At 45.8% G+C, this 27,885-nt stretch overlaps 10 protein-coding genes across 10 annotated transcripts; 5 read left to right on the forward strand and 5 right to left on the reverse strand.

The window, feature by feature from the left end:
• Positions 1-884: 884 nt before the first annotated feature.
• Positions 885-2,922, forward strand: NUU61_002623 (CAAX farnesyltransferase subunit beta RAM1; the record flags this gene model as incomplete). The annotated part of the gene is made up of 7 exons (XM_056653205.1): positions 885-1,366; positions 1,545-1,700; positions 1,784-1,858; positions 1,939-2,066; positions 2,135-2,252; positions 2,307-2,582; positions 2,661-2,922. 7 exons carry the CDS (start codon positions 885-887, stop codon positions 2,920-2,922), a joined length of 1,497 nt encoding a protein of 498 aa, XP_056514272.1.
• Positions 2,923-5,367: 2,445 nt separating this feature from the next.
• On the forward strand, positions 5,368-5,912 carry NUU61_002624 (uncharacterized protein; the record flags this gene model as incomplete). The annotated part of the gene is made up of 2 exons (XM_056653206.1): positions 5,368-5,392; positions 5,497-5,912. The coding sequence occupies 2 exons, from the start codon at positions 5,368-5,370 to the stop codon at positions 5,910-5,912; spliced, it is 441 nt and encodes a 146-aa protein (XP_056514273.1).
• Positions 5,913-6,842: 930 nt separating this feature from the next.
• Positions 6,843-7,085, forward strand: NUU61_002625 (uncharacterized protein; the record flags this gene model as incomplete). The annotated part of the gene is made up of 1 exon (XM_056653207.1): positions 6,843-7,085. One exon carries the CDS (start codon positions 6,843-6,845, stop codon positions 7,083-7,085), a length of 243 nt encoding a protein of 80 aa, XP_056514274.1.
• An 84-nt stretch (positions 7,086-7,169) lies between these two features.
• On the reverse strand, positions 7,170-7,670 carry NUU61_002626 (alpha/beta hydrolase; the record flags this gene model as incomplete). The annotated part of the gene is made up of 1 exon (XM_056653208.1): positions 7,170-7,670. One exon carries the CDS (start codon positions 7,668-7,670, stop codon positions 7,170-7,172), a length of 501 nt encoding a protein of 166 aa, XP_056514275.1.
• An 881-nt stretch (positions 7,671-8,551) lies between these two features.
• NUU61_002627 (uncharacterized protein) lies at positions 8,552-9,264 on the reverse strand (the record flags this gene model as incomplete). The annotated part of the gene is made up of 2 exons (XM_056653209.1): positions 8,552-8,878; positions 8,950-9,264. Coding segments are annotated over 2 exons (642 nt in total), but the record flags the coding sequence as incomplete, so codon positions are not given.
• A 5,960-nt stretch (positions 9,265-15,224) lies between these two features.
• On the forward strand, positions 15,225-16,175 carry NUU61_002628 (uncharacterized protein; the record flags this gene model as incomplete). The annotated part of the gene is made up of 1 exon (XM_056653210.1): positions 15,225-16,175. The coding sequence occupies one exon, from the start codon at positions 15,225-15,227 to the stop codon at positions 16,173-16,175; it is 951 nt and encodes a 316-aa protein (XP_056514277.1).
• A 434-nt stretch (positions 16,176-16,609) lies between these two features.
• Positions 16,610-18,099, reverse strand: NUU61_002629 (phosphotransferase family protein; the record flags this gene model as incomplete). Its single annotated transcript, XM_056653211.1, has 2 exons — positions 16,610-16,889; positions 16,976-18,099. 2 exons carry the CDS (start codon positions 18,097-18,099, stop codon positions 16,610-16,612), a joined length of 1,404 nt encoding a protein of 467 aa, XP_056514278.1.
• Positions 18,100-20,304: 2,205 nt separating this feature from the next.
• NUU61_002630 (uncharacterized protein) lies at positions 20,305-21,876 on the forward strand (the record flags this gene model as incomplete). Its single annotated transcript, XM_056653212.1, has 4 exons — positions 20,305-20,647; positions 20,697-20,777; positions 20,833-21,076; positions 21,132-21,876. The coding sequence occupies 4 exons, from the start codon at positions 20,305-20,307 to the stop codon at positions 21,874-21,876; spliced, it is 1,413 nt and encodes a 470-aa protein (XP_056514279.1).
• A 217-nt stretch (positions 21,877-22,093) lies between these two features.
• Positions 22,094-22,826, reverse strand: NUU61_002631 (uncharacterized protein; the record flags this gene model as incomplete). Its single annotated transcript, XM_056653213.1, has 3 exons — positions 22,094-22,173; positions 22,276-22,588; positions 22,725-22,826. 3 exons carry the CDS (start codon positions 22,824-22,826, stop codon positions 22,094-22,096), a joined length of 495 nt encoding a protein of 164 aa, XP_056514280.1.
• A 3,498-nt stretch (positions 22,827-26,324) lies between these two features.
• On the reverse strand, positions 26,325-27,013 carry NUU61_002632 (Hpt domain-containing protein; the record flags this gene model as incomplete). Its single annotated transcript, XM_056653214.1, has 3 exons — positions 26,325-26,670; positions 26,747-26,919; positions 26,978-27,013. The coding sequence occupies 3 exons, from the start codon at positions 27,011-27,013 to the stop codon at positions 26,325-26,327; spliced, it is 555 nt and encodes a 184-aa protein (XP_056514281.1).
• Between the last annotated feature and the right edge of the window lie 872 nt (positions 27,014-27,885).

A 27,885-nucleotide genomic window follows, 5' to 3' on the forward strand; every position in this document is an offset into this window, starting at 1 on the left:
GTTCGTGCTGACCAGGCGGGGGAGTGCAGGGATTGCCTGGTTTGCCTGGCATCTGCCCTTCATTTCCTGAGCATCTCGACAATCTCAACTATTCCTCGAAATAAAAATAAAAAATCGAATATAAACAAATCGACAGGTCATGGCCTTTGTTCACATTGCCACATGCAATGAGCAGCAAGGGAGAACAGGGTGCCCGCTAGCTCATCGTGTGCATGGCAGTGTGGGATCTATCACATCGCATCTCCGCTGTGGGACTTGACATGCAGAACCCTCGGGCAGACATTTGCTGCCATGATATAGACAGCTAGCTAGGTGGCATCTATCTTAGTTTTATTTTTCTTGTAAATAACCTTGGAAGTTCTCGACCTAGAAACTAATCACGGACCATCTTTCCCAATAGTGTGACCAACTATATATTCCCGGATATATATAATCGACCATTTTGCCTCGAAGACCACACTACGACTTTCAGATCGAATCTCCGATAACCAAAAATTCCCTCAAACTAAACATAAGACAGACACTTGCAATTAGATCTGTCCTGCATCTGACCCAGAGCCATGATTGCGTCTGTGCTCCTCCACAACTAGCTATATCTGGAGCAAAAAACAAGCAGGAAAAAAGAAAAGAAAAGAAAAGTAAGCGCATGGAGATGCAAAACATCCATCTTTCCATGGATAGTACTATGTCTAGTAGCTCTAGTATCCATGGGTGCCAGAAAATGTCGAGGCAAAAAAGCACACAAAGACCCCGCAGAGTGGGGGAAGAACAATAGCAACAATATCATCCCCAATGCATTGATGCCATCAAAGAAAAAAAATCCTGCCTGCCATCAACATAAAACCTCAAGGAATCTCAAAGGCACTCCTTTCTCTCTCCAATTCATGCCACCTATCGCCGCAACGGGCCATCGACGAAAAGTTCGGTTCCCAACCACCAACCTCCCAGCAAAATCATCCATCGCCACCGCGCACAAGACGCGTCCCGTCAACCGTGCCACCTCATCTCCCTCGATCGGCAAAATGGCAAGCCCCAGCCAAGATCCGCGCCCGGGGGTCCCGGCCTTGTTCACGCAGCCGCCGCCCCTCCGCGACCCGCTGGTCACCGAGACCATCGATCTGCAGGACGCGACGCGGGAGAAATGTTTGCCGTTCCTCAAGGGCATCCATAGTAGCCAGAAGGAGCCCTTCAATGCATGTGGGGTGCCTACCCTTCAACGCGACGATCATGTAGGCTATCTCTATGACTCCCTCGAGGACTATCCCGCCGGCTTCGTGGCCATGGACTCGAGTCGCCCGTGGATGGTGTACTGGGCGCTGGCGGGGTTGTCTCTGCTCGGAGAAGATGCTACGCGATTTCGAGAACGGTGAGTTTGTATTCTGTGTTGACTTTCCCCCCCCCCTTCTCCTATCTCTTATTTCTTGCTTTTTACCTTTTACTTCTACTTTGTCCCTGTTCATGATCTCAATCGGGTATATATCCCTCGCAGCATCTATTGACCCTCCGACATGACACTAACAAGCATCCATTTTAAATCGTCCCAGCGTGATTGTAACCCTTCGGCCGATGCAGAACCCTACAGGCGGCTTTGGCGGCGGCCATGGCCAGATATCGCACTGCGCCGGCAGTTATGCAGCCGTTTTGGCGCTGGCCATGATTGGAGGCGAGGACGCATTTACCTTGATCGATCGCCAAGCAATGTGAGTTGTCGACAGTTTTGTTGTTGTTGCTTGGTTGCAGAATGCATATGCAAGACACGGTGCGTCTGACCGACTTACCCCAGGTGGCGATGGCTGGGCCGGTTGAAGCAGGCCGACGGAGGATTTCGTGTTTGCGAGGGTGGGGAGGAAGACGTGCGGTAAGTAATGCCCCGTGCATTCTGCCTCCCATGTGAGCCATCTAGTGGACTATGGAACTGACGTTTGGGGGCTGGGTCAGTGGTGCATATTGCGCGATGACCATCATCTCGCTCCTCGATCTGCCGCTGTCTCTGCCTCATGATGCCGAGGCGCGCAACGCTGGACTGGAGAGCTTCAACAGTGGTCTTGCTGAATATTTATCAAGATGTGAGGAAATTCGATCATCTTTTTGCATAAGATCATCCTACATTCGAGTCGTGCTGACGGCGCTGCAGGCCAAACCTTTGAAGGAGGCATCTCCGGGAGTCCCGGGACCGAGGCGCATGGGGCGTACGCTTTTTGCGCACTGGCATGTCTGTCAATCTTGGGACCTCCCGAGGAGACAATTATCCGGTGCGAATCGCGTCTGATCAGTATAAGCTCGCAATGCTGACCATCTTTCGCCAGGCACATGAATATTCCTCTACTCCTGTCCTGGTTATCTGCCCGGCAGTATGCCCCCGAGGGAGGATTGTCCGGACGAACGAACAAGCTAGTCGACGGCTGCTACAGCCACTGGGTCGGTGGCTGCTGGCCCCTACTCCAGTCGGCTCTCGATGGGCGGCCACAGACGGGTGCTCCCGAGACCTCCGTAGGCAGTCTCTTTAGCCGTGAGGGACTGACCCGCTATATCCTGGGATGCTGCCAATCGCACCACGGGGGGCTTCGTGACAAACCGGGAAAGTAAGTTTTATCTCCCTTCTCTCCTGGCCCCGTGGCACGTTGCTTGGGCGTTGCAGATGTCGCTGACCGGGAACCTAGGCATGCCGATTCATATCACACCTGCTACGTGCTGACAGGCTTGAGCGCAACACAGCACCACCACTACCGCACCAACTCGAGTGTCTCCTCCAGCAAGACATTCTCCTCGGCCTTCTCCTGGCGGTCGTCGCCGATCCGCGCTGAAGACAATGTCTTCGAGAAGAACGATCGGCTGTCCCCGGTTCATCCGCTGTATGTGATCCCACACCGAGCAGTGGAGAACATGCGGCTCTGGTCTGAAGCCCGGCCCCTCCGTGTCTAGTGAGCGGAAGGGGCGTGAGACTGCTACAATGAGCAGAGTCTGAGACAAGGCAAGAAATGCCACGACGTGCCCGATTGCTATGAGTGGCTAGAAGCGTAGTAGAGCAAAGCTCGGCCGGAGTCGGCAGGATTTGTAGTGAACAGACTCTAAGCGAGCCTTCAAGCTACTTTCAGGTACAGCTGGATATGCGATCAGGAGGTCCAGAGCGAACTGTGGAGCTCTGTGTGGGCATTGCATTTTTTTCTCCGATCGGTAGGGCCCACCGTGGCCATGCTGATGAGTTGTTCTGGAGCGTGGAGAAGACGCAAGGGGTTGATACCTTGGTCTAGAGCTAGTCAGAGAGAGAGAGAGAGAGAGAGAGAGAGAGAGAGAGAGAAAACAATGGAAAGCGATAGAGCGAATGGCTAGGTGCTGGGATATGGTGTTTCTGGAATATAGTTTCTTCACCGATCTTGGTTCAAGCTCGAGTGGATGAATCTCAACTTGTCTGCTTCTTGTCGATCTTGATTTCCCGGACAAGACTGACTTGCTGCAGCACGCCCAACGGGGCAAGCGTCAGTGAACTCATAGAAAACGCCCTTTTGGACCCCCCCCCACATCTGCCAACTCATCCTTGCGTCTGCGTAACTTTGGTCTTACATTGTAGGGTTCCTGTTATTGTGATTATCATTGTTATTGTATATTCCTATACTTGAATGAATTGATATTGTCTATTTCGTTGTTTTTCTTTACTTTTTCTCTATAGATAATATTTTCTTTCCAATAGCTATGATATAGAGACAGCCCTAAGCCCTGCCGAGCTTTCCCAACCTCCCCGACGCGTTCTGCACAATATGAACAGCCCAGCTTGGCACCAATCAGGCTGCAGATGTAGTGGATTCCTGCAGCGCGCCTCCAGGAGATTGAGGGCGGCAATTTCACTTCTCCTTCTGTTTAGAGGTAAGTAACATGTTTTTCTTTTTGGCGATATCTGCGGGGCACAGAACAAAGGATCATGGCCAAAACACCAGCCTAAACTCAAAACCACCAAAAGAGTAACGATGCAGCAACTAAGTCAATCCAACGACTCCTCCCAGGATACTGCTAGGATCCGTTCTCTTCTTCTGCAGCGCTTGTGCATGAGCGTGCCCGTTTTTAGTTCAGCGGGCCCTTTATTGTCTCTGAATCGATCGGCGAATTGCAGGCGGGGGAAGAGAAAAAGAGAAACTAAGCAGAAACTAAACGCAAACGCAAGAACAGCCTGGCTTCTTACCTCTCTACACGGAAAAAAAAAAGAAAAGGCTCAATTCGGTTGAATTCGACTGGCGGCGAGAGATGCCAGCGCAGCAAGTCCATCAAACCTGCCGAGATGCTCCCCTCTCCCCTCTTCCCCCTCTCTCTTCCTAACCAGCTAGGTATTGATCAGAGTAACCTGTCCAGGTAGGCGGGGCTTTTTCTCTTTTTCCTCTGATCCTTCCTTGAGCCAATCTCCTGCCAGCGTGTCCGGGCAATTCCTTTCGGTCTGTACGCTCTATACCAGATGTACCTCCGCAGGATGTAGTCTCTACCCAGACCCATGTCCCAGGGTCTGTGAAAGCTTTGGTTTCCCTTCCAATACCCTGTTGAGGAAACCAAACGGTTCATTATTCTTTTTTCTTTTCGGTGCTGTCATCTCCCTGCCCTGGTCCAGAGACTAGTGATACCGGCGTGAGACCCTTTGAAGCGAGTCATTACTCTAGTTTTTATTTTAATTGTGAAATCCCATGCTTTTTATTCGCTCGATCCTCGTCTCAACTTCAATTGACCTCCCTTCGACGTGTCATGGTACTTACCATCTGTGTACAAATGGCCAGCGCACGGTATGACTCTGGCTTGTATCGCAAAGCCCCACCGGTTTTCCTCGAAAAGAATAATGGGCATTGAGAGCTCGACAGCATCTGGCACATTGCCCCCCGCTCATTGATTTTCTGCAATTTTGATTTTTCGGGAGATTCTTTCGGATTCCGCACGGGAAGGGAATGGGGTGTATTTCAAGCTGGTGGATGCGGGCTGTTCCATTTTATTCTTGGTTTTCAATCTTTTCTTTCTACTTCTTCTTTTCCTCGCTTGTCTCTCTAACTATACTGCCTTGGTATTTTTTTTTTAACAATTCCCCCCAAAGCATCTAGCGAGGAAACCAAAAACGCGAGCAGAATATACCGATATATCTCGAACCGTCCATTGCCAGCATTCAAGCAAAGGCAACCACTTGACTAGTCGAGACACTCGTTGGGCATCGCAATCCGCATAATTGACCATCTGCACCTCCGCCTCAGCCCTACCCGCTCCCTCGTCGCACACCCAACCAATCCATTCAATGGTGCCGGCGTAGCCACGATTCGGTACGAGTCGACAGCGGGGCCAGTTGGTCATTCTTTTCTTTTTGCTGCACCTTCTTGGGAATCCAGAGCGGGGGTCTCTCCAAGGATGTACTATATCCTGTACCTGGCAAGTATGTATTGCCACGATATTATCGTGCATAGCACAATCCCAGAGAACGATCACGCACTCCAATGACCCAAATCAATTGCAATTAACAATTTTGTTTTATGATAGGCCTCTGTCGCCGGCGCCGCTGGCCAGAACCCTCCTACGAATCCAGTCCCAGCACAGCAGGCTATACCTGCGTCGTGCGCGTCAACAACCGCGAGTACCAGACCGACGCCATCTGTCCCTCCGAGACTCTGGCCCGCGAGAGCGCCGCCATGCGCGCGTACCTGATCTGCCGCAATTTCTCCGTCAACGATGGCATGTACCCTACGGGCCATGCGCACGGCGGCCCCGTGCAGGGCATTCCCGTGGCGATTGGCACGGGCCGCAAGTCGAGTCGCGACGACGATACCGATGCCTCGGTTAGTAGTGGCAGTCGTGGTAGCTGGAGTGGGGGGAGTAGTCCTGAGAGTCGGGACCGCGTTGGTGTTGTGGAGAGGCCTGGTGTCGGTGACGATTACTGTTTTTCCGGGGGTGCTTGATTACGCTGGGCATGATGTCTAGAATGCCTTGTGTGGAAGGAGGGAAACAATTGCAAGATGGGGGGGGGGCATTGTACTCTTGCAATATTTGTGGGGTATATCTTGGGGGGAGATGCTTACGACTTACGACTTACGACTTACGACTATGACTGTGACATGACTGTGACGGACTGTGACTCCATCCTGTACCTTTGAGACATGGCTTGGATTTGATAGATGGGATTGCGGCAGCCCGGATGTTTATAACTGTCGATGATGGGCTATGACCAGAATTCTGATGCATAGAGGGTGGGAGTGGGTCGAACCCCAGATTGTGCTTGTGAGCTTTTGTGTCTTTCTAGCGGAGGTCAGCGATCTACCTATGTCCTTGCATTGTTATTCTTGGAAAATTGGAAGGGATTTGACCACTATGAGTGGAATGACTTCGGCTCTTAGTTCTGGTAGTATATCCAGAAGTATTTCCGTATCTTCTTCAGCAATATCCTGACTCTGATACATTAGACACCCAGTGCTGGAATATTGATCTACGTCTAGAGCCATCAAAAGCTTCATCAAGAGAGGTGGACAAAAGAATACAGCAGAATACTTGGTAAATGGTAAGTCGACACTCCCCGGTCAATGGTCATTCTTGGGCTTTAGTACCACAGCGTTGAGAATACTATCAGATATATGGCCCTGTTGTTCTTGGAGCTAGAGACGAGAGTTCAAGTTGACTGTAATTACTTAATATCATTTATATGCATTGGATAATACCAGCGAGGTCAATCGGATATCAAGGCCATCAAACATCCCCCCCAGAAATCAGATCAAAACACCAAAGTATTGACACAACAGTAAGGAAAAGGCAGATTAGGTAAACAGCTTCTTCAAAAAGGCTAACTGTCCCTCCATATTCTTTTTAAAGCCAACTCCCCCGGCATAAAGATCAAAATGCCCACCCGGGACCCGAAGTCCCTCCCCAAGCGGCGCCAACCGAACAGCATCCTGGGCCTTGTTCAAAGGAGCTTCATTATCCCACGTCGGCAGCACCACCAGGATGGGCTTCACGCTTCAATGGACCCTCGACACGGGACGGGAAAACGGAAGAGTCAGCAGCGTGCGGGCGGTGATCTTGTTGGGGAAATATGCGTCCGAGTCCATGGTAAGTCTATGCCATCCCTCCACGACCTCTGATCCGGTCATGATAGCTGGCGGCGATTTAGGATTTCCGTCAACGAGTGAGAGGTAGATAGGGCTGAAAGAGAAGAAAGATAAGAGCTAGTCACCCAATATAAACGGTAGCATTCGGAGAGTCCTCCACAAAGACACCTTCATGACTGCCGCAAGACCATCCACACAGGGACACTGCATGATTCCAGCAGCAAGGCCGTGGTCCTCGGCCATCAACGCGGTGATGTGCATGCCACCGAAACTCGTTCCCCAGACAATAAGACGGTTTACGTCCCATTGATTGTCTTGCTGACGAGCCCAGGCTACCACGTCCAGGAAATCCTGCAGCTCGCGCGGAATCGACATGAGGTTTGCTGGTTTGCCTTCACTCTCGCCGAAGAAGAGGTAATCGAACCTCAAAGTGGCGTAGCCAGCAGCAACAAATCTCTCAGCAAATGGAAGTGGTCCTGCAGCTTTGACAGCTCCAATACCAAGGCCCATGATAATAAGAGGTGGCTTTGGATGTGCATTCTCGGGAATCAGATATGTTGCTGATATGCGGAGGTCGACTCCTGAAGCTGGGATCATTACGTTCTCACTTCGCACCATGATGTGTCGAGTTTTGGGTGGTTAGAGGTTTTCGATGGAGAATTGCTGTGGGTGTTTTTCTTAATTTTTTCCTAGGTTTATAATATCCAGTAGAAGTAACTTGAGGTGAGCTCCATTGTTCCGAAAGTGGAAATTACCGAGGTACGGCGAACGGGGTAATTAATCGGCCCCTTGATCATCGAAATGAAGATCAATTGCAAGGCTTGTATTGACCCACAAACTGGTCTCCCGATATCGAGGTAAAGAGATCGAGGTTCCAATACTGCTGCTCGGTCGCTTCAGGATCTGCACGCGATTTCGGGGTCTGCATGCAATCTCCTTCCCGAGAACATTGGTTTTGAACTAGCCGGATAGAATATTGTTGATATTTTTATTGCGTTTAGTTCATTTTGGAAAGTTTCTTTAACGTGTAATTTGAAACAAGTTCCACAAGGCCTCCGTGAAGAGTGCTTTTGACCCGACAGACAACACTCGCACGTAAGTCGGAGATCTATCCCACACCCCGTTTATTGCCAGGTCTCACGGCCAGGAGATCTTTTTAAATGACAATCAGCTCTTTTCTTCTGGATCCTTTAGTTTCTTGGAAGCCACAAGGACTAGCCGGATTGTTGGGTGGTTTAGTCATTGCTGAGGCTTTCGATCCTTTTCCTGGCCTCTATCCTAGGGCGGTTGAATGGGTGGTGGCGGCTTGATCAATCAAAACGACCTGGCGACGAAGACCTTCACGCTTTTGTGCTTTGGAGCCGCTTCTTTTCTTCTGCTAGCAGGCTCATGCCGTGTTCACTCTTCTCTCGGCAGACCGTGCATCTACAATAGACGCGGGATTCGTGAACACCGTTCTTCCGAAGTAAGTTTGAGTGTCTTCAATTACTGCAAGCTTTTCATGACGTTCGGCCTCGTTTGCGTGTATCATCATTTTCTTGCTCGTGTGGTCGCTTAGCGTGTTCGTTGACAATTTTAGAACCAGTTCCATCTAGTTTATCCGAGGCATGCGCCGGAAGTTGGTTGTCCAATAATGCAGTCCAAATTCGGTTCTGGAAGGTCTCAAAGGGTCTGAACGGGATTTCCCTCCTCCGAATGGTAGGAAACTTTGTTTGGATTGTGGCCTTCATCGGGTTGTCAAGCATTCCAAGGAAACTGGAGGTGATTTGGGCCTCGTAAATATGGATGAATTCTCGATCTATAGGGCTTGCAACGATAAGACGAGTCTTGAGAATGTGAGCCATGGCAAAACAGAGACGATGAAAGTATAGACAGGCTCGATCAGCGAGGAACTTACCAAATGGCTGGTTGGCGTTGATTGCTTTATAAGGCGCTCCTGGAGTTGAGCAAGAGACAGTAGAACACACACAAAGTAGGGGTCCTCTTTCCATTCATTTGGAGTGACCCGGGCGAGCTTTTTCTTGGAAATTCGCAAAACCGCGGAATTATCACCTCTACCACGATGCGGACGAGGTTGAAACTTGTGCCAACGAGGACCACTAACGTTTGTGTAGTTCAAAAAACCAACCACGGGCAGTGGATCTTGACAGGCAGATTGATTGGGTTGGTCGCTGCGATAGAACACGGTGTAATCCGGTCGGTGAACAGACTGGCCTGCGAAAAAAAATCTAGGTCCCTTGCTGTTGACATAATATGTCAGTGATCCCCGTGGACCTAATATGTTTAACGGGAGGTCGGGCTGTATCTTACCTGCGTTTGTCGAATATGCTTCCTTTGGTCAGCAGAATATTTGTTAAAGCTTTCAACTTCACGTCGAGCGAAAAGCTCCTGGCTAGTGACTGCACTTCGGTCACTGCTTCATCAGGTAGGTCTCCAGAGGGTCGTTGATCATGGATCTGCTCCATTGAACGAGCATTGTCAATGTGCTGGAACTGACATCCCATAATTTCCAGGTGATGAGATGTCCACAATAATGGATCCACTAAAAGCCCACGATGATTTCTCATGAGCTCAGCGAGCGATATTATACCGTCGCTGGCCGGCATGCTGGAAGTCATGGCATGGAGAGAAGGCAAGGAATCGCGGCCCGGTTTAATAATGCCGGCAACTTTGAAGTTTGGTTAGACCGCCCTTCCGACCGCTTTTCATATTAGGTTTGTTGTGTTTGCACGTATATTGCTGACTGGTTTCTAAGGCGCTCAATTTCCCTACATTTCAACCCGCCAACGCGTCTTCATCCTCCTTTTTCTAGGGTTTATTGAGTCTTAGCTACAAAGGGCATGTGTCTGGCAATGTATCATGCTACTCCAATTTCTGCTATCTTAATACATCAAGATTGGCCACGATGCTCTCCACTAGACCTGGACAGACCCGCGGACAACCCATATGGGTCGACCCGTGGGTCAGCCCATGGGCGGGTCGTGGGTCAGACCTCTTGACCCGTGGGCGGGTCAAGATTTTTTTGACCCGTCCCGCGGGTCAATAGGTCAACCTATTTAACCTATTTAGGTAGATACTTTATTAACTATATAACTTTTATAAATTATATTGTTCTTAGCTATATTTTTAGGTATTATATTTATTTTAGTTAAATAATTTTTTATAGTAATTAGGAGAATAATTCTTAAAAAATAATTCTAGAGAATATTATTTTAAATATTAATCGATTTCAATTTTAAAGCTTATAATTATTAAGTACTCGTGGGCGTTTACGAACCCTACTAGAAATCCGCGGGAGGCTATAATTATCTTTATAATCACTCCTTAATTTTTCTTACTATAATTAATAAGATATATCGACTATAATTATTAGATCTATAGTATTCTCCTCCTTATTATTATTAATTAGTATAATCTCTTTATAAATCTTTTAGGTCTCTTTTTCCTTCTATATAATTTCTAACTTATCCTACTCCTAAAGCTCTTAAATAAATATAAGCTACTTCTTCTCGACTTCGAATTTAGTAATATATATAAATATTATTAGATTCTATATAGTAGATATATTTAGCGTCTCTTATCGATAATAATAAATATTACACGCGGAATTAAATAATCGCTTAACGCTAGCGTTAATAGCTAGGATTAAGAGGAGATTATAGACAAGGCTTATAAATATAGGAAATTTATACTAATGATCCTTCTAGAACTAATAAGGTAGGATTAGGATAGTATCTAGATAGAAGACGGATTATAATAATTAATATAATATTTAGATAGATTAGAACTAACACTTTTATTAAAACCGGGGTTCTAAGATAGGCCTTAAAACCCTAGTTCTAATAAAAATAGAAAGATAGAAACTTAATAGATTAGAACTAGGGTTTTAAGCGATTACTTAGAACCCTAGTTTTAATAGGGATATATATAGAAATTTACCTCTTTTAATATACTATATTACCTTAGATTAGGAGCTTAAGATAGAAGAATTAGCTATTAAAAATATATTAAGCTTATTAGTTTAATAGGACTATTTTATTTTAGATAGTGATTAAGAGCTTAGAATATTACTAGTTTAGTAGCTTAGAAACTGACCCTTAAGACTTCGTTAGTATTAGATACTATAATCTATCTAAGGGTAGTCCTAGTTTTTAGTTTAAAAAAATTTAATCTTATACTAAGGGGCTAAGATAGTACTAATTATATAGATATTACTAAGCTTTTTATTATCTATTATAAAGTAATACTTATAGAGTTTATCTTTAGCTAATTTAAGGGCTTAATATATCTATTACTTCTATCTAACCTTTTTTTTACTAAGCTATCTAATTAACCTTTTAAGATGATTAAATAGCTTATTATAGATAGTAAAGATAGTATAAATAGTAATATCCTTTATTTTTAAGAGGACTATAGTAAATTAGAAAAATAGCTAAGTAATATTAAGAAGGTAGTCGATCTAGCGCTATTTATCTATATCGATTTTAAGATAAGGATAATTATATTTAGAGCAAAATCGATTAAAGACTAATTATAACCGCTTTATACGCTAGAGTATTAAAAAGGTTAAATTCTATCTAGTTCGGATATTTTGAATTAGAACTAATCGAGGGTGGTTAGGCTAGAGACTAAGGAAGGACTCCCGACGTTAAGGGCTTATATTAATAAAGATTGTAAGGTTTCTAATCTAAAATATAAAATAGGTTAGTATTTTAACTAATAAATAAGGAGTATAGATATATACCTTTATAAGAGTTATCGTAATATCTCGTTTTTATATTTTTCGATAGATATATTAGGTATATTCCTCGGACTAAATAGTCTTAGTTATCTTATTCTAAGGGTTTACTTTTATCTAGCTAAATAGTTACTTTAAACTTAATTAAATTATATATATAATATATAGAACCTAAATAATTATTACTTTAGAGTTAATATCTAATAATTAAATAGAATCTTAGATATTTAAAATAAGGGTAGAGTTATTTAATATATTATTAATCGTTACTATAAATACTTAGTCTTCGATCTAATACTTCTAGAGGATATCAAGAAGGGTTATATTAAGATTCTATCTAGAGTATATACTAGAAATAGGTTCAAAGCTAAGTAAAACCTCTCGATAATTCTAGTTTATATTAATAAAATAGCTAGAGATAGCTATAAATACTTATTAAAATAGTGATATCTAATAGTTAAGACTAATAGAGAGCTTAGCCTTAGGCGGAAGCTTCTAAAGTAAATCTTTCTATTAATCTTAGGTTATTCCCTAGATTTAACGCTATATAGTTTAATAAGAAGGGAAACTAGGGATAAACAATAATAATTAGGTTATTTAAAGAAGGGCTTAAAATTTAGGATACTCGATAGTTTAAAAAAGAAGCCGTAGGGTAATTATTATAGTAATTAACTATTGCTCCTATAGCTCTTAGGTAACTAGCTAGGCTATTTAAAAAGAGTTCTTAGCCTAAGAAAGATTAGCCTATAAATTAAATAATAGCTATATAATATACTATATATTCTATAAGACGTTAGATTATTAAATATTTAGTAGTACTTTAGCCTTTCTAGTATATACTCCGATTCTAGTAATGTTAGAGACCTATTATCCTATTCTTAGTATAGACTAGATAGTCTATAACCTTACTATATCGCTTATATAGGAGCTTTAGCTCTCCTATTACTAAATATATAATTTAATTAAAATATAACTATATATTAGTCTATCGTGGACCCTCTTAGTTTATCTTCTTTATAGTATTATAAAAACCACTAATTTAGGTATTAAGCTACTAGTTTAAAAACTCTGTTTTATTTATACTATTAAAAATCACCTAGATCTTTTTCCGATTATCGGATCGTTTTAGTATTAGTAATATAATAGGAGGGAGGCTTTTCTTAGTTTACTGGCTTTCTAGTGGTTCTAAAAAGGTATCGAGAAGTTGATCAGAATAGAAAATAGATGATTTAAACCCCTTACTCTTAATAAGAGAGGGAAGGTACAAGATAGATAATTAAGATATAGAAGAGATATAGTAATAGTATATTAAAATAAAGGACTCGAGATATAGAAAAATAATCTAAGATAAATCATTGTAGATTTAGGGGAATATATAAGTCTAATACTTATTTTTTATTAGTAAGTAAGATTCGGTACTATTCTAGTACTAAATTTTATAACTAATCAGAAGATACTCTACTAATATATATAAAGCTTATTAGATAGTAAGAAATAGATTAATAGATCAACCTATAGGCTAATCTGTTAACCTAAATAATTAAGTAAGAGTAATACCCTAAGATTTTTCTTTTTATCCCCAAAAAATTTCAACCTAATCAGCCAACCTTTTTACGTAGGTATATTAGAACCGGGGCTATAAATAAACGCGTAGATAGATTAAAACCAGGGTTTTAAGTAATCGCGTAGATAGATTAAAACCCCGATTTTAATAGAGATAGAAAGATTACTATAAAAAGATATATATTTTATTATATCTAGTAAAAGAGGGACTATATAATCCTTTTATAGCGAGAGACTCGAGATATAGAAAAATAATCTAAGGTAAATCATCGTAGATTTAGGGGAATATATAGGTCTAATACTTATTTCTTATTAATAGGTAGAATTCAGCACTATCCTAGTGCTGAATTTTATAACCAATCAGAATAGTGTTACGAACCAAGCCACCTCACTCGCGCCAACAGGGGTACGAGAGGAAACCAGAGCCAACCAACCCCGCGGTGATGATGCAGGACAACAAGGGTATAAGTCACGTGACAATATACCACGATCCATCGCCAAGGAATGGTATATCGGATGGTATATCAATGGGACTACTACATGCCTGCATGCAGTATACCACAAACGAGGGCGTGGAATACTGGGCAAGGGATATATAAGGACAGTCTTTACCACATGTATTTAGTTCTTCGTGATCAATCCCATCATTGTTACTTGGAACCACCCTTTGGTACTTCACAGTTCGAACATAGCGACAACCCTCCAACGGTCTTGGGAGCTTACTTAGTGATCCTCGATCCCTAAGTGACTGACTTGACCGGCGCTCTAACTGGCACACCTTGCAAGCACCCTAGAGACCCGAGCCCATAGAAGGCCCCCGAGGCATTGGTACGGTTGCGGATACGCTTGAGGCCTGCAGTACTCCTAGAGAAGTATCACCTTTGCGGACGTTACTCACCGTGACCAGTTAGCAGTTCGTAACAAATAGGCTCTACTAATATATATAAAGTTTATTAGATAGTAAGAAATAGGTTAACGGGTTAACCTATAGGCTAATCCGTTGACCCAAATAATTAGATAAGAGCAATACCCTAAGATTTTTCTTTTTATCCCCAAAAAATTTCAACCTAACCAGCCAATATTATTATTTTATATAAATTCAGAAAAAATATTTAAAATAATTCTTTTATATAAATAAGACTATAATATACTTATATATTAATAAAGAAATATTAGATATTAGATTTATATCTATTTTATTATTTCTAATATATATAGTTTATTTATATAAAAAGTAGAAGTACTACTATAGACTTTAAATATATATTTTCAGGTTTAGTATAAGAAATAGTTAACTAATATCTTCTTTCGCCTATATCTACCTATTATAAAATATAATTCTTACCTTAAAGTATTAAATTATTAAATTAATATATTATATATTCTAAATATATTATTACTATATAATATTCTTTTTATAAAGAGTTAGAATTATAAGTTATATTAGAACAAAAACAGTATTTAACAATAGTGTATTATTAAAAAAGGTAAGCAAATTATCTATCCTAATTAAGAAATTTATGCTAAAATGGGTCAAAAATGGGTTGACCCGTTAACCCACGGGTCAACCCATGGGCGGGTCAGGATTTTATTGACCCGACCCATGGGTCGTGGGTTTGGGTCATGGGTCAAGATCTTTGACCCATGGGACGGGTCTGTCCATGTCTACTCTCCACTATGAGTTCAGAAATGTTCCCGATCCTCCACCTCATGCGCTACTCGAGCAGTCGGCATGGAAAAAGAGACTCTTCAAGTGGCATGTGGCTCAGCTATTAGCGTCTTGGGTGCCTGTAGTAACTATGGGCCCCACTCATCCCCCCGCCTTCGGGTCCTCATCACCCTCACGTATTCTCTACAGGTACCTATACACTATGGCTGACTCATATTTCAACAGTATAATCAACGAATCAACCTTCCAGGCATACTTTCAACACGATAATGGGAAACTTTTTTCTGATCTTGAACTGGTCGCCGCGAGCGAATGGGGGAGAGATCATCTATTTGCATGTCGTGTGATCCGACGACAGACGCAGCGCCCTATTCTTCCGATCTTGTCAGACTATACACAGCCTTCGGATTTGAAGTCTTCAGCGGAAATTATCAACTTCGTGAACGGGCCACCCGGCCCGATGTATATGGCTCAAAGTGAGCATCGACTTGTACGAAGCTCTGGCCATGGGATGTCTCTTGGACAGATCTGGGCGGCGTTGGCAATGTTTAAAGGTGGACAGGAGCGTCGCGGAAAAGAACTAAAAGCCGGCTCTGATGATGAAGTGGATGAAAGGGAAGAAAGAGCAAAGCGGCCCCGGCGAAGCACTCTTCAAGAAAGCTTCATGGATTCCCGCACGATTCAAGTTGGCTCAAGCAGTCCCCAGGATACAAGTTCTCCGGGGATATCTTCTATCGGCTATGTCGACCCCGAGTCACATAGGCTCTTGGCCTCGCCGGAAGATGAAACGTTACGTCTGGCATCGTGCGTCATTCGACATATCCTGTACTTTGGTGCCCCTCAGGACTCGGTGGACTTGCCGACCGTTGTCGAATTCCGAGATGCTAAAGTGAGACTTGCCGGATACACCCCTATACTTAATCGAAAGCTAGTAGCCATCGACGACGGAGGCCTTTGTTTACGGAAGCAATCAAACGGCCGTTTTGCACTTTTCAAAAATCATCTGGCGATCCTTGAGGGTAAAAGACATTTTCAGTGCCTGAAGAATGGGCAGCCGATCATTTCGGATGGCTGTCTTGCCCAGATGACTTGCGAAGCTCTGGTTGCCAGCATTGCCGATCCATTCGATGAATTGCGGCCAAATGGGTACTAGACACATTTGCTATATCTAAAATCTCACCCTTTTCTAATAAAGGTCATACGTATACTGACAATGGTATATAGAGTCATCGTGATTAATGCTACGCAGCACTATATGTGCTTCCTACACTTTGAGATCAGTGAAGAATATCTTTTGGATTTTGAATCACCTTCTCCTAGGTCATATTTATATGTGAACACCACTCCTTGGTTTGACCTGGATTCTTCGTCTGGGAGGAGGCAGGTGGTGTCAAACCTGTGTGCCTTGATGCGCCGGGAGCTTTACATATAATTCCTTCTATTTATTCTTTTCCCCAACCCTTCTCTACTTTTGATTTTCACAAATACATGTCATTCTAAACAATCAATTTCTCAATAGGCGTCATGTAGAGAAGGACTAAGTCACATCTGATGATGCTCCGCCAGAGACGGCCTCGGTCTCATGGATCACTTTAACTCATCATTCTCGACCTTCGCATTCTCTTCATTTGCCTTTTGCTCTCGACCCTTCAGCTGTTGACGAAAAGCCAAGGTATAGTCATCCGGATCCCATGACAAAACTCTAGTGTTCATCTCTTTCAGTTTCTGAGCCACTAGTATTTCCATCTCACTCCTTTCCTTCTCATCCAGTAAATGAAGTCTCTCTCTCCATGCTTCCTCGGGATTTTTAGTGGATCCAAAAAAGCGCGGGTCAATCTTTTGCCAGTAGATTGCATCAAAGGCAAAGCTGTGCGTTGCCGCATACATGACCCAGAAACCCCCATTCTTCCAACTCTCGTGCATATGACCAGAGAGTCGCTGGTCTTCTCTAACCGACCATTCTGGATGACTGAGTCCTCGCAACCCTTCATCGCCTTGAGGAAGGTTTTCAGACGATAATCGAACACCCTTGTCCAGTCCTCGAGGCCCTTTGACCAAAGCTCAGGTTTTTCAATAAGAAGCCACCAAGGCGGCGCGTGGGAAAATTCAACGGGTGCGGCGTATGTAAACTCCCAATCTACGACGCCGGTAATTTGCTCATTCTTATTGAGCAGCACATTGGCCGGCCGTAGATCATCACACCAGAGTTTGAAAGGGCCTTTCTCGAATAAGGGGTTTGTGAGTCGCTTATCCCTGGCAAGCTTGCGAAAAAGATACCGCGCCACGAGTTTTCGCCGGCAGTCATCTGCTGATTCCACAGAGTCGTTTCTTTGGTGGACCAAATGCTCCATATGAAGACTCGCAAGCATTTCAAGATATGATGAAGACGTGTCGAATGTAGTATATAAATCAGGTAGTCTTGACCGAGACAAACCTCCTAGTCGGACAAGTTCGTTCATATTCATTGACAAAGGCCGACGTGTGACTTCCCAGGTAAAGTCATCTACCTGGTTGAGAGATCCGATGCGAGGCAGAGAGGGGGTATAGAGTTGAAGCAGAATATCTGCGAGCTGCTGATAAAGCATTTCAAGCCTGTTTTCGTCGATAGTGGGATTCAGAACCCCGCGTTGCTCTTTCGGACATCCCGGCGTATTGAGAGCATCGTACATTTTCGTTTCATACTCGATATAATCCATCATAATGAATGGGCTAAGCTCGAGGGGGCTGTCCTTTTTCGTCCCCGAGTGAAGAATGAAAGGAACAGGTATCGACGTCTGATCCAAGAGAAATCGCATGATAGCAACCTCATTCGCGACTTTTTCCTCAGGGAAAAGGGTGGCACCGGGCTGCGATAGCCGGATCACAGTAGCACTGCTTCGGTATTTTAAACGCAGGGAGATATTGTAAGAGCCTTTTCCGAGTATAGCGAACTCGGTACCATTGCCTCTGTTATGACTAAGGATGAAGTCTGCAATTGGTCTCAAAATATCGAGTTCAAGGAATTGAGCCAGCCAGTTATCCGATGTTTCCTCGGCTTGCTCCCAGGCCATATCGTCAGGGCACATTTTTGTTTGCATTTTTGCCGCTCCTTGTCAATTGGTGGGCAAATTTCCGATGGGAGAAAAGAACACTCCTTATATGCAGGTTTTATTTATTTCGGGAGGAGAGACGCTGGAGTAAACAGGCGGTGTGAACCTCCGTATTCTTGTTTTTACTGTATAGTAGCTGGTCTAGCTATTTTCACGCCGCTAGACAGTCCAAAATGACTGATAAGACGTTGCCCCCCAAAGTTCAAGTGACAACCGAGAATATTTATTCAATTTAACTGAGCCACGCTAACAACTGTTAGTACCATGTTTCAGGGTTTGTGTCTACTATGGAACGTGATGTCCAGGAACTATCTCAAGACGTTGAGAATACAAACAGTAAAAATAATAAATAAATAAAAGTATGTAGACCTGGGATATTTGCTGTTCTAAGCAAGTAGATTTTCTCTTTTCTATATAAATAAGCTAGAAGCAATTGGAAGACTACAGTGTACAGTATTTCCATAAGTCATTTAAGTCTATTCATGAGTGAGAGGTATGTAATATATACCACACCTCAGATTCACGCCCTTATTTCGGGCCCCATTCTCTCATCCAGTCTGACGCAACAGCCGCGCTTGCAGTGATGCGTTTCGAAGGTTCATAAGCTAGTATGTCCTTCAACAAACCCTCCAAAGAAGCCATTTCAAGTCGACCAACTCGCAGGTCTCGGGATCCTTTCCTCTGCCCATTATGCGCAACCGCTCTGCAAGTGGCCGAAAATACGGTGCATGGCTGCGATGCGTGTCCTTTTTCCATGACCCGTCTTCCAGAAAAAAGTCCGATCTTTTGAGCCATCGGTTCCACCAACGTGTAGGTGGGTGTCCTAGTGTACTGATCATCTCTGCGACGACGTGGTCTTTGTCGGGCATGAAGCCCTCGAACAAGGGGCTCTCGCCGAGAACCTCGTAAAGGGTACAGCTCAAAGTCCATACGTCGACGAATTGTCCTAGGGACTCATGAAAGACCAATTATGGTGGGATAAGGAGAATTGGTGTATGGAGGTCCTCTGGTTCTTCGTTGCGCATGAACGCTTCGCCAAATTCGGAGATGATCAGTCGAGGAGATGTCACGTCCTCACTTGATTTACAAATTAAGGCAGGTGGCACACAATATCGAGGCACCTCTGGTCCATTTTCCTTTTGATAAAGCTCATCGACAGTCAATTTGTCAAAGCCCTGAGATTCGAAGAGAATGTTGTTAGAGTGTAGATCTAATCAGCCCCTAATGGTCAAAATCTGTCACAAAAACAAGGGCGTAATTTCCGAGACCTACCGCCATGTACCACTTCATAAGCGTGAATGTACTCTTGGTAATGACATTTGTTCAGACATTTGTTCAAATATTTGGGTTTGCCCTTTCTCCTCACAAACGAACGAGGTCGGCTCCTCAAAGGAAGCAACACTGTCACCGAGAAAAGGCGGGGTGTAACTGACGAGAGGTTTCAGATCTATAGCTTGTTGGGAAAGTATGTAATTATCACTGCCGGTATTGAGATAAGAGGACTATGTATTGAGGCTCTCCTGAAGGACACGGCTGAATTCGTCGTTACTTGGGCGCGCGGCATCGCCCATCCTCGTACACACTGGACGATGAAGCTGGCAGGTGTTCAAAATCCTCAGGAGAAAGTGATGCAAAAGAACAATTCAATATCTGTTATAGGTCCTGTTCGGATTAAGGTGAAAAGAGATGAAGTCACCGACAACTGCCCGTTTGTTTATCGAGTGGCGCAGTCGCTATGTTTCTGTGGCGCGTGTGGCTTCGCTTCTTTGCTTCTTCACCGCCTCCATTCTGCCCGATCACTAGATCGCTGCGCCTCAGTGACGTCAGACCGATCTGTCAAGCAGGGAAATTGAAGACTGCAATGACCGCTCTTGGATTTTAACGAATTACGACTGTCATCAAACGCCCCAAGCTTGCTAGACATGGACAGTCTATTCTTAGTTCAGACACGTTATCCCCAGTCCACTCCACAATAATCCAGACTCGCCGTTGCGTCATGTGTTGAACCCCCTGCCTTTTGGTTTCCTTCCTCTGGACGATACCTCTGCTCTTCGATGTTCAGAAAGCGAATTCCGACTGGAAAATAACATGATGCGCCTTTCGACGTGCCATTCTGCCCCCTTCGTGCCAATGGGATCTCATCGGGCGTTGGATAGATTGAGGTCATGCACGCTATCACGACAAGTGGGATCTATGGGATCAAGCTTCCGTGGTTCTCCTCGGTGCAGCTCAAATTCCTTCATCAATCGCAAGGGGCAGTGGTCACCTCCAATTACGAATTCCGCAATTGAACCGGGCTCTCGCCAGCAAGTTGCTGGTCCCCGACAGTGGTGTGGGTGGAAACAGACACGGAGCTTTACAAAGGCCAATCGACCATCTACCAGTAACAAGGAGAAGACAGAAGAGCTACTGGAGAGTTTCGAGGTCAGGGAGGATGAGCACGATACTCAGCCTCAGCGCCAGGTGCTTGAGGAGGGTAGGCGGCGGTCTCAGTCGGGGACCCAGACAGATCAATGGTCAGAAGGGATAACACAAGGTATGAGACTATCTAGTGCGCAGAGAACACAACGTCTAACTTCAAACAGGGAAGATGTTGACGACGCCTTCCCGGCTCTTTAAATTGATTATCCCCTTGACCATTGTCAGCAATCAAGGCCAAGATAAGGGTAAGAACCCTTAACCAGTTTGCATAACTGTGCAGTACACTGACCAACCCCACAGGCATCGAGCCTATTGCCATACTGGTTCACCCGCAGCAGCCACTCTCATATCTGGAGCGGTTGATCCAGTCAGAATTGCCGCCCATCGAAGGAGAAAGGGAGAGGCTTCGGCCACCAGCAGTGTCATTTATCGCGCTGCAACATGAGGACAATGCAATCAAGCCCAAAAAGCGAATTGAAGATGACCATGAGCTGGAAGGCGATAAAGAGCCCCACCTCAGCGGGCCAGCTAGCGAGAACCACGGGTCCCCGGTGGGAAAGGCGGCGACGGTCGCGAGAAGAAGACGTCGAGACATACAGCTACCCGCGGCGGGCCGACCCAGATGTGGATTCCAGTGACGCAAATGCTGATCGATTCGTGCGGTGGTCCCAGGCCACGGAGGTGGGCGATTTCATCCGCGACGCAGCTCGCACGCGCGAGTTCATTGTGACGATCGAGGGCGCGCCGTCTGGACTCGGACATATCCGTGTGGCGGTGCCGTCGTTCAATGAGCGCACGTATTTCCTGCGGATGCGGCTGCGCAAGCTTTCGCGCCGAATTCAGCGCATCGCCGAGGTCAAACAAACCTGCGATTCTCTCGCCCACCGCGGCGCGCAACGTGTGGCTATTGGCGGTTTCGGCATTCTGTCCACGTGGTGGTTCACAGTCTACAAACTCACATTCGAGACGGACCTCGGTTGGGATACCATGGAGCCGGTGACGTACCTAGTCAGTTTGTCGACGCTGATGGGCGGTTACTTGTGGTTCCTGTACCACAATCGTGAGATCTCATACCGGTCCGCGCTGGACTTTACTATCAGCGCACGCCAAAAGAAGCTCTACCAGCTCCATCACGTCGATCTTCACATGTGGGAGTCACTCATTGACGAGGGGAACCTGCTGCGCCGCGAGATCAAGAGCATTGCCGCTGAATACGACGCCGAGTGGGACGAGCGTGCCGACGAGCAGGATGACCGGGTGACCAAAGTGCTCAGGTCGGAGCGTCGTCAGAAGAATGGCAAGGGCCAGCGCGGGGAAGATAAAGATGGCCATGATGACGATTAATGGTCTGGTTGGATATTCTACCATGTCTGCTGCATGACTTATGTAGGCACAGGGCTGGCTGAGATTCAGATTTGCATTACATTTTGGGCGTGTCATACCTCGGCGATGATCATCTTACATTGGAAACAAAAAGGGATACAGGAAACAAAATGCAATAGACAAACTCCACATCAAAAAAAAAAAAAAGAAAGGAAATACAACATAGCAGATGTGTCATCTAGAGCGTCCCATTTCGCACCGGGTCATAGTAACCCTTCTTCGGCGGCGCCGTCTCCTCGACCTGCTTTGTTCGTCTGTCTATAGAGAATCAATTCTTGATCCAAGCAACAAACCAGAGCAGTAGAAAGAGGAAGAAAGAAAAGAAAAAGAAAAAGAAAAAGAAAAAGAAAAAGAACATACCGTCAGTAACACCCCCATTCTCCCCCTTCCTTCGATTCCGATTATTGCGCACATCCCGCGACCGAAACACACTGTAGAGCAACCACCCGGAAACCCAGTTCGGCCCGTACTCGCCATTCGTGCCGCCGCGGTCAAACAGCGGGCGGGTCAGCGGGCCGGCATTGCGCCAGATCTCCAGGACAGCCCAGCGCTGGTGGTCCGGGCGGATGTGGTGCCAGAAGAACGGGGGGCGGGTGCTGGGGTCGGTGTGGATGCTGTCGAGGAGGTGCGAGGTGTCTTGGTTTAGGATGTTGTAGACCATGATTGCTTCGTCCTGGTTTGTGTTAGTTATATAGCAATGGATGTATTCATAGATTTATCCATAGATATATAATTGTTGTTGGTTGGTTGGATTGGGGTGTGGAAAGGAAAGGCTTGGTGGTTAGGGCAAGGGGAAAGGGCCGTCTTACTCGCATAGCGCGATAGTACTGTTCATGCTGGGGGTCGTGTGGATTCAGCCCCAAGGCGTGCATGAATTCTTCCTTGGACACGCGTGGACCGACGGGTGCCATGGTCTTGTGAGGAATAACTGAGTATATATAGATGGGTAATAGATAAGTGGTGGTGATATAAGACTGCTGCGATGCAGAACACAAATTAAAAGAAATTAAAGACAAGTCTCAACAAATATATGGGAAAAGGTACTCGAGTCAATAAACTCCGAGTATGAAGAATCCACGAAAGACAATTGTGCCAGGCAAAGCCAACGGGCAGGAAAGCCCGGCTTTATATCTCTCTTTTGAAGGCACGGACGAAAGAGAGATCCAACGGCCACTAACCTCTTTTCTGCGTTCTTGCACGAGGGGTAAGGGGACTGTTGCTGTCGACAGAGCCGATGCAATCAGATGCGCTTTAGCACGCCGGGACGAAGCAGGACCGAGAGCGAACGAACGAGGGAAAGAAACAATCGCAGACGGACGCAGGCAATCCGTAATCCATCCAGGTGGGCAAGCAAAGACTTGACTGACACAGAACCCATGAAATTAAAATGGTCGAGGTCAGTCGATGACCAGCAGACTATCCGGTTCTTGTTTTATCTTTTTACTCTTCGCATGCGCGCATGTGTACACCGGGAAGTAGAGGATCGGGGTGCTGAGACGGAGCCGAGAGGGTATGTGTGGGGGCGAGGACCTCCAGGTGGCTCGTGTGTGTTTTCAGATACTCCATTTCCCAAGATACTTAGACCAAGAGAGACGGAAGTACGGTACTGATCCTTGGGGTTTGCGGTTCACTGGGCACTGGGGCTTGGTTTGAAATAGGTAGTACAAGGTATCTCTTATTCGGCCACCTCTTGCCTCTCCCTGCCCATTAACCACCCCAGAGAGATCCAACCCCGGATTACATGTACCTCAAACCGTGTCGCGGGCCGGGGAGGGTTGCGCAGATGAGAGGGTTCTGAGTGGATAGGAGTATATGGACTGTACTTCTTCTGGTAGAATGAAATAAGACATAAAAGATAGTAATAAGATTAAAGTAATGAAAAAATAAAATAAAAGATTTGAGTAGAAGGCAAACGGTAGCACGGGTTACGTTACAGGAAGATACGCGGTTGTACACTGTCGCTGGCGAGATAGAAGTGATTCTATCCGAAAGACAAACAGACTCCGTAAGATTGTTGGGGAAGGGTCGAGGACTGAGCGTCGATCATCGAGGGAGGGAAGAGAAGATATTTTTGATGTCGAGTCTGCTATCCGAGACAGACGGGTAGGAGATATATGTAGTAAAGGTATAGGTGCATTGCATGAACAAAAGGAGGGAGAGTAGTCTTCGAGGCCAACCGATATACCTCGGATCGCTAAGTGAGAAAAAGTGGCTGGAGGCCATAGCTAGTTCCCCACATCGATGTGTGTATCCGGAGCCTAGAATAGCAAGTTCAATATATAAGAATCTGGACTTGCGAAAGTACTTCCAAGTTGACATTCAAGTAAACAAAGCATGTCACTACCGCGCGGCTATTACGGGGCACAAATCTGGGGAGCATTTGGAGAGTAAACTCGACATCTCGAGGATCACTGAACTCCCCCAGGAATAAATTGAATCGTTCGTTTCTTTTCATGGAGAAAGGGATATGTACCTGCCCGCCGGCCCGAGGGTAAGAAAGACTCGTTGGCAATGCCGTGCGACACGCCAGGCCGGAAAGCCCAGGCCAGGATGCAATGGGTAGGCAATTTGTAAAAAACGACCAGCGTACTTGCGTCTGCATTAACAGTCTGCATGCTGCTATATTGCGATCAACGAGGAGTTGCATCCGTTGCGGGGGAAAAGTCTTGTTCGTCGCAAGGGACTGCTGGACTCGATGCTGATTCCCTCGTTTGCATATCCCCAGAGGTTACAAAGAGGTATCTGTGAAAAAGAGAAAGTAATTTTGGAAACCGGTCATGATTTGAAATCGAAGCTACCATTAGAAGAGATATGTAGTTACTACAAGATCCATCATCTCGAGTTCGTGCAAAGGATATAGTCCCGGGTTCCTGAAACACGGTGACTACACGTGCGAAAAAACCTAGATTGCAACAGAGTAAGAAGGACAAGGAAGAAATGGAAGTATAATTTAAATCAACTTAACTAATAATAATAAAAACAAGGAATAATGAAAGCATGGAGAGGGTAACGCGAACCAGTCTTCCCCCCCGGCTAATCTCCGTGTCGGAGCTTTTCCTCGTTCGCTGTGCCTTCGGTTACTCTTCGAAGACGGATGACACCGGGAAGCGTGCACGAGGCACGGATGAAATAAATGCACGTCATCTATGAAGTTTCTGATTCTGCACGATCCCACGAAGAGGGGGGAGATATTGTGGCTGCGGCATATCATCTGCCAATATCGATCCAGAGAGATATTTGTAAAAAAAAAAAAGGAACGCAAAACCAAAATATCATGGGAGTGCCTTCGGAAAAAATACAGAGTCTCTCCTATCTGAAAGAAAGTCAGAGTTGGATTTCTACTTTATTTCAATCCGTGTCACATTGTCTCCCAAACAAGCTTGCCGCTGCAGGTTCTCGATGCGCGTTTTCAATCTCTTCTCCCCGATGCCACTGCAAGGCTGGATCGCAGCTGCAGTATTTCCCCAGCCTCTCCTCACTAACAGCGGCTATTCGTTCGTCGTTCTCGGCGGTGTTGCGTTTGACTGAGGCTCGGGGGCGTGTACATCGGATACTGGGTGGAGAAATGATGTTGAGAATGGGGAAGGTGATCTTTGAAGGATTTGCCAGGGGAGTTTTATAAATGCTCTCTCAAATTATCTTGGCCGAATAGATAAATTGGTATAACCTAAAGTTCCCGCAAGAATTATAATTCTCGCAACCAACGCCAAAGTGGAATAGGGCAGATAGATCAATTCAAGCTTATCGACTACTGCCAATGGCGATGCATGTGGCTGAAGGAGGCTTTTTAAGACGCCAATAGCTGGCTCAGAAACAGCGGGTTTCATCCACAGGTTGTAAGTATACATCCCAGGTCGAAAATAGCCCCAAAGCATCATTCGAGCACGGTTTTAGGAGAGGCTGAAGCCTAGACGGCGTAGGTAAAAGACGGCACCGGAAGGCTTGTCTAGTTCTTGAATTCTGCCTGGTCTCTTATCACTTCGAATCGGGAATGGAGGATTTAGGCCTGGATAAAGTATCATGGCAATCTCATGACTACAGCTACGTGTCCAGAACCAGGTAAATCCGTTCATGCAAAGACCCAGCCCCAGCCCGAGGGGGAACGGAAGCGAGGGGATGAGGGCAGAGGGGAAAGAGGCGGAGGGGGAAGGATTTTATGTACGTCATATGGGGAAACAGAAGAGCCCAGAGGGAGAAGGAAAGCAAAGGGAATAAGAAGGGGGGGGGGGGGAAGAAAAGAAAAGAGCCCCATTGCAATGCTCCATCCGTCGCTAAGAGAAAATAAAAAAGAAAAAAAAGCAAAATAAGAGAAATAAACAAAAAGAGAAAAAAAAAAACCGCTAGAATGGGCGCATATCATATCATGCAGCTACGCCCTCACACATCCATGGATAAACTCGCACTCGCGTTTATTTCGAGTCCTTAGACTCAGCCTTCGGCTTGGCCTCCTTGGTCTCCTTAGTTTCTTTGGTTTCCTTGGCCTCCTCTTCCACTGGCTTGATATCCTCGCCATAGAGGCGGCGCAGGAAGTTCTCGACCTTGGCGTACTCGACTTTCACTTCTTTGAGGGTGGTGTCGATGTTCTTGAGTGACACCTCGTCGTCGGGCTCGTCGACGGCGCCCGTCTCGTCCTTGCCGGCGCCGTAGTGCTGGATCTTCTCGCAGCCGTCCTTGACGTTGGTCAGGCCCAGGGTGGCGGACGATCCCTTGAGGAAGTGGCCCAGAGACGAGAGCTCGTCGAGCTTCTTGTCCTTGCTGTATTGGGAGTTAGTAATAGATTCAGTATGAGATATGAAGGAGGAGAAGAAGAAGAAACTATCGGTGCACGTACATTGCCTTCTCAATTTTGTTAAAGGTGTTCTCGGCCTGGTCGAAAAACCCGTAGACGATGCCCTTGCTGAAGTCGCGGTCGTCGTCATCGTCCATTTCCAGGATTTGCTCGAACGTGCTCGCATCAATCAGCTCCTTGACATCCGAGAGCTGGGGAGGGCCCTCGGTCTTGGCCTGGTATGGATAGTCAGAGCTTATGGACAAGTTGATGACGGGCTGCAAAGGTCCTCACAGGTTCTGCCGCCTTCTTGGGGTCGGTGGGTGCCATGGCGGGGTATGTGAATGTGGGGGAGATGAGAGAGAAAAGGGAAAAGAAGAGATAGTGAGGAAGAGATCTGGATCCCAGTGCAGACTATCGGATGATGGTTGGATTGAACGGACCCGGTCTGATGCCTAGACAGTCCAACAGTAAGATGGCTCGAGGGATCTGCTTGCAAGTCCAGTTAGCCCGAGAGTCCATGGAAATATCACGTCTTCATTGGAAACAGCGCAGCGAAAGCAATTTGCACGACACAGCCCAAACCAGCAAAAAGCAAAGATGATGAGAATTATAGCACCGGTGTCTGTGCTTCTGGAAGAACCGCACACAATCCACGGATCCGGTGCCTTACAAAAGAGCCAAGGGTGGTAGGTGGATTACAGATCAAGGCACCAATGCAAGACGGAGGGGTTGAGAGGCTGTCGAGAGATCAAGGGCAAAAGATCTCGATCTATGCCACGGGGAGGTGAGTTGCTGTACGCCACAACACCCAGGTCAGGATCAGACCGTCATGCCTGGGCTCATTGGTGGGGAAGTATGCAAGCGACAATCATATCCAGAAAAAGGGAATCATATCACACACAAGAGGTTCAAACACACCGCGTGGAAGTCGACCCAGGGAGAGCAGAGAAGGGGTAGATGCCAAAACCGCTTACGGTGCGATGCCAGGGAGAGAAAGAAAGGGGATGTGGGAAGAAAGTAGGGCTCCGATCAAATAAATCTTGGGGCCCATCCACCTTTCATTTTTGGCGTATACTCGACCAGACTAGGCGGAGGAGAAGGCAATGAACGCACTGCTGCAGCCGGGTTCCACTTCCGCAACAGCAAGAAACCAAAAAAAATGGCAAGAAAAGATAAAAACGATAGATATGCTGCCTATC

The sequence above is a fragment of the Penicillium alfredii genome (genome assembly GCF_028826965.1).
Source record: "Penicillium alfredii strain IBT 34128 chromosome Unknown utg000004l_segment0_segment0, whole genome shotgun sequence".
Lineage (NCBI taxonomy): Eukaryota > Fungi > Ascomycota > Eurotiomycetes > Eurotiales > Aspergillaceae > Penicillium > Penicillium alfredii.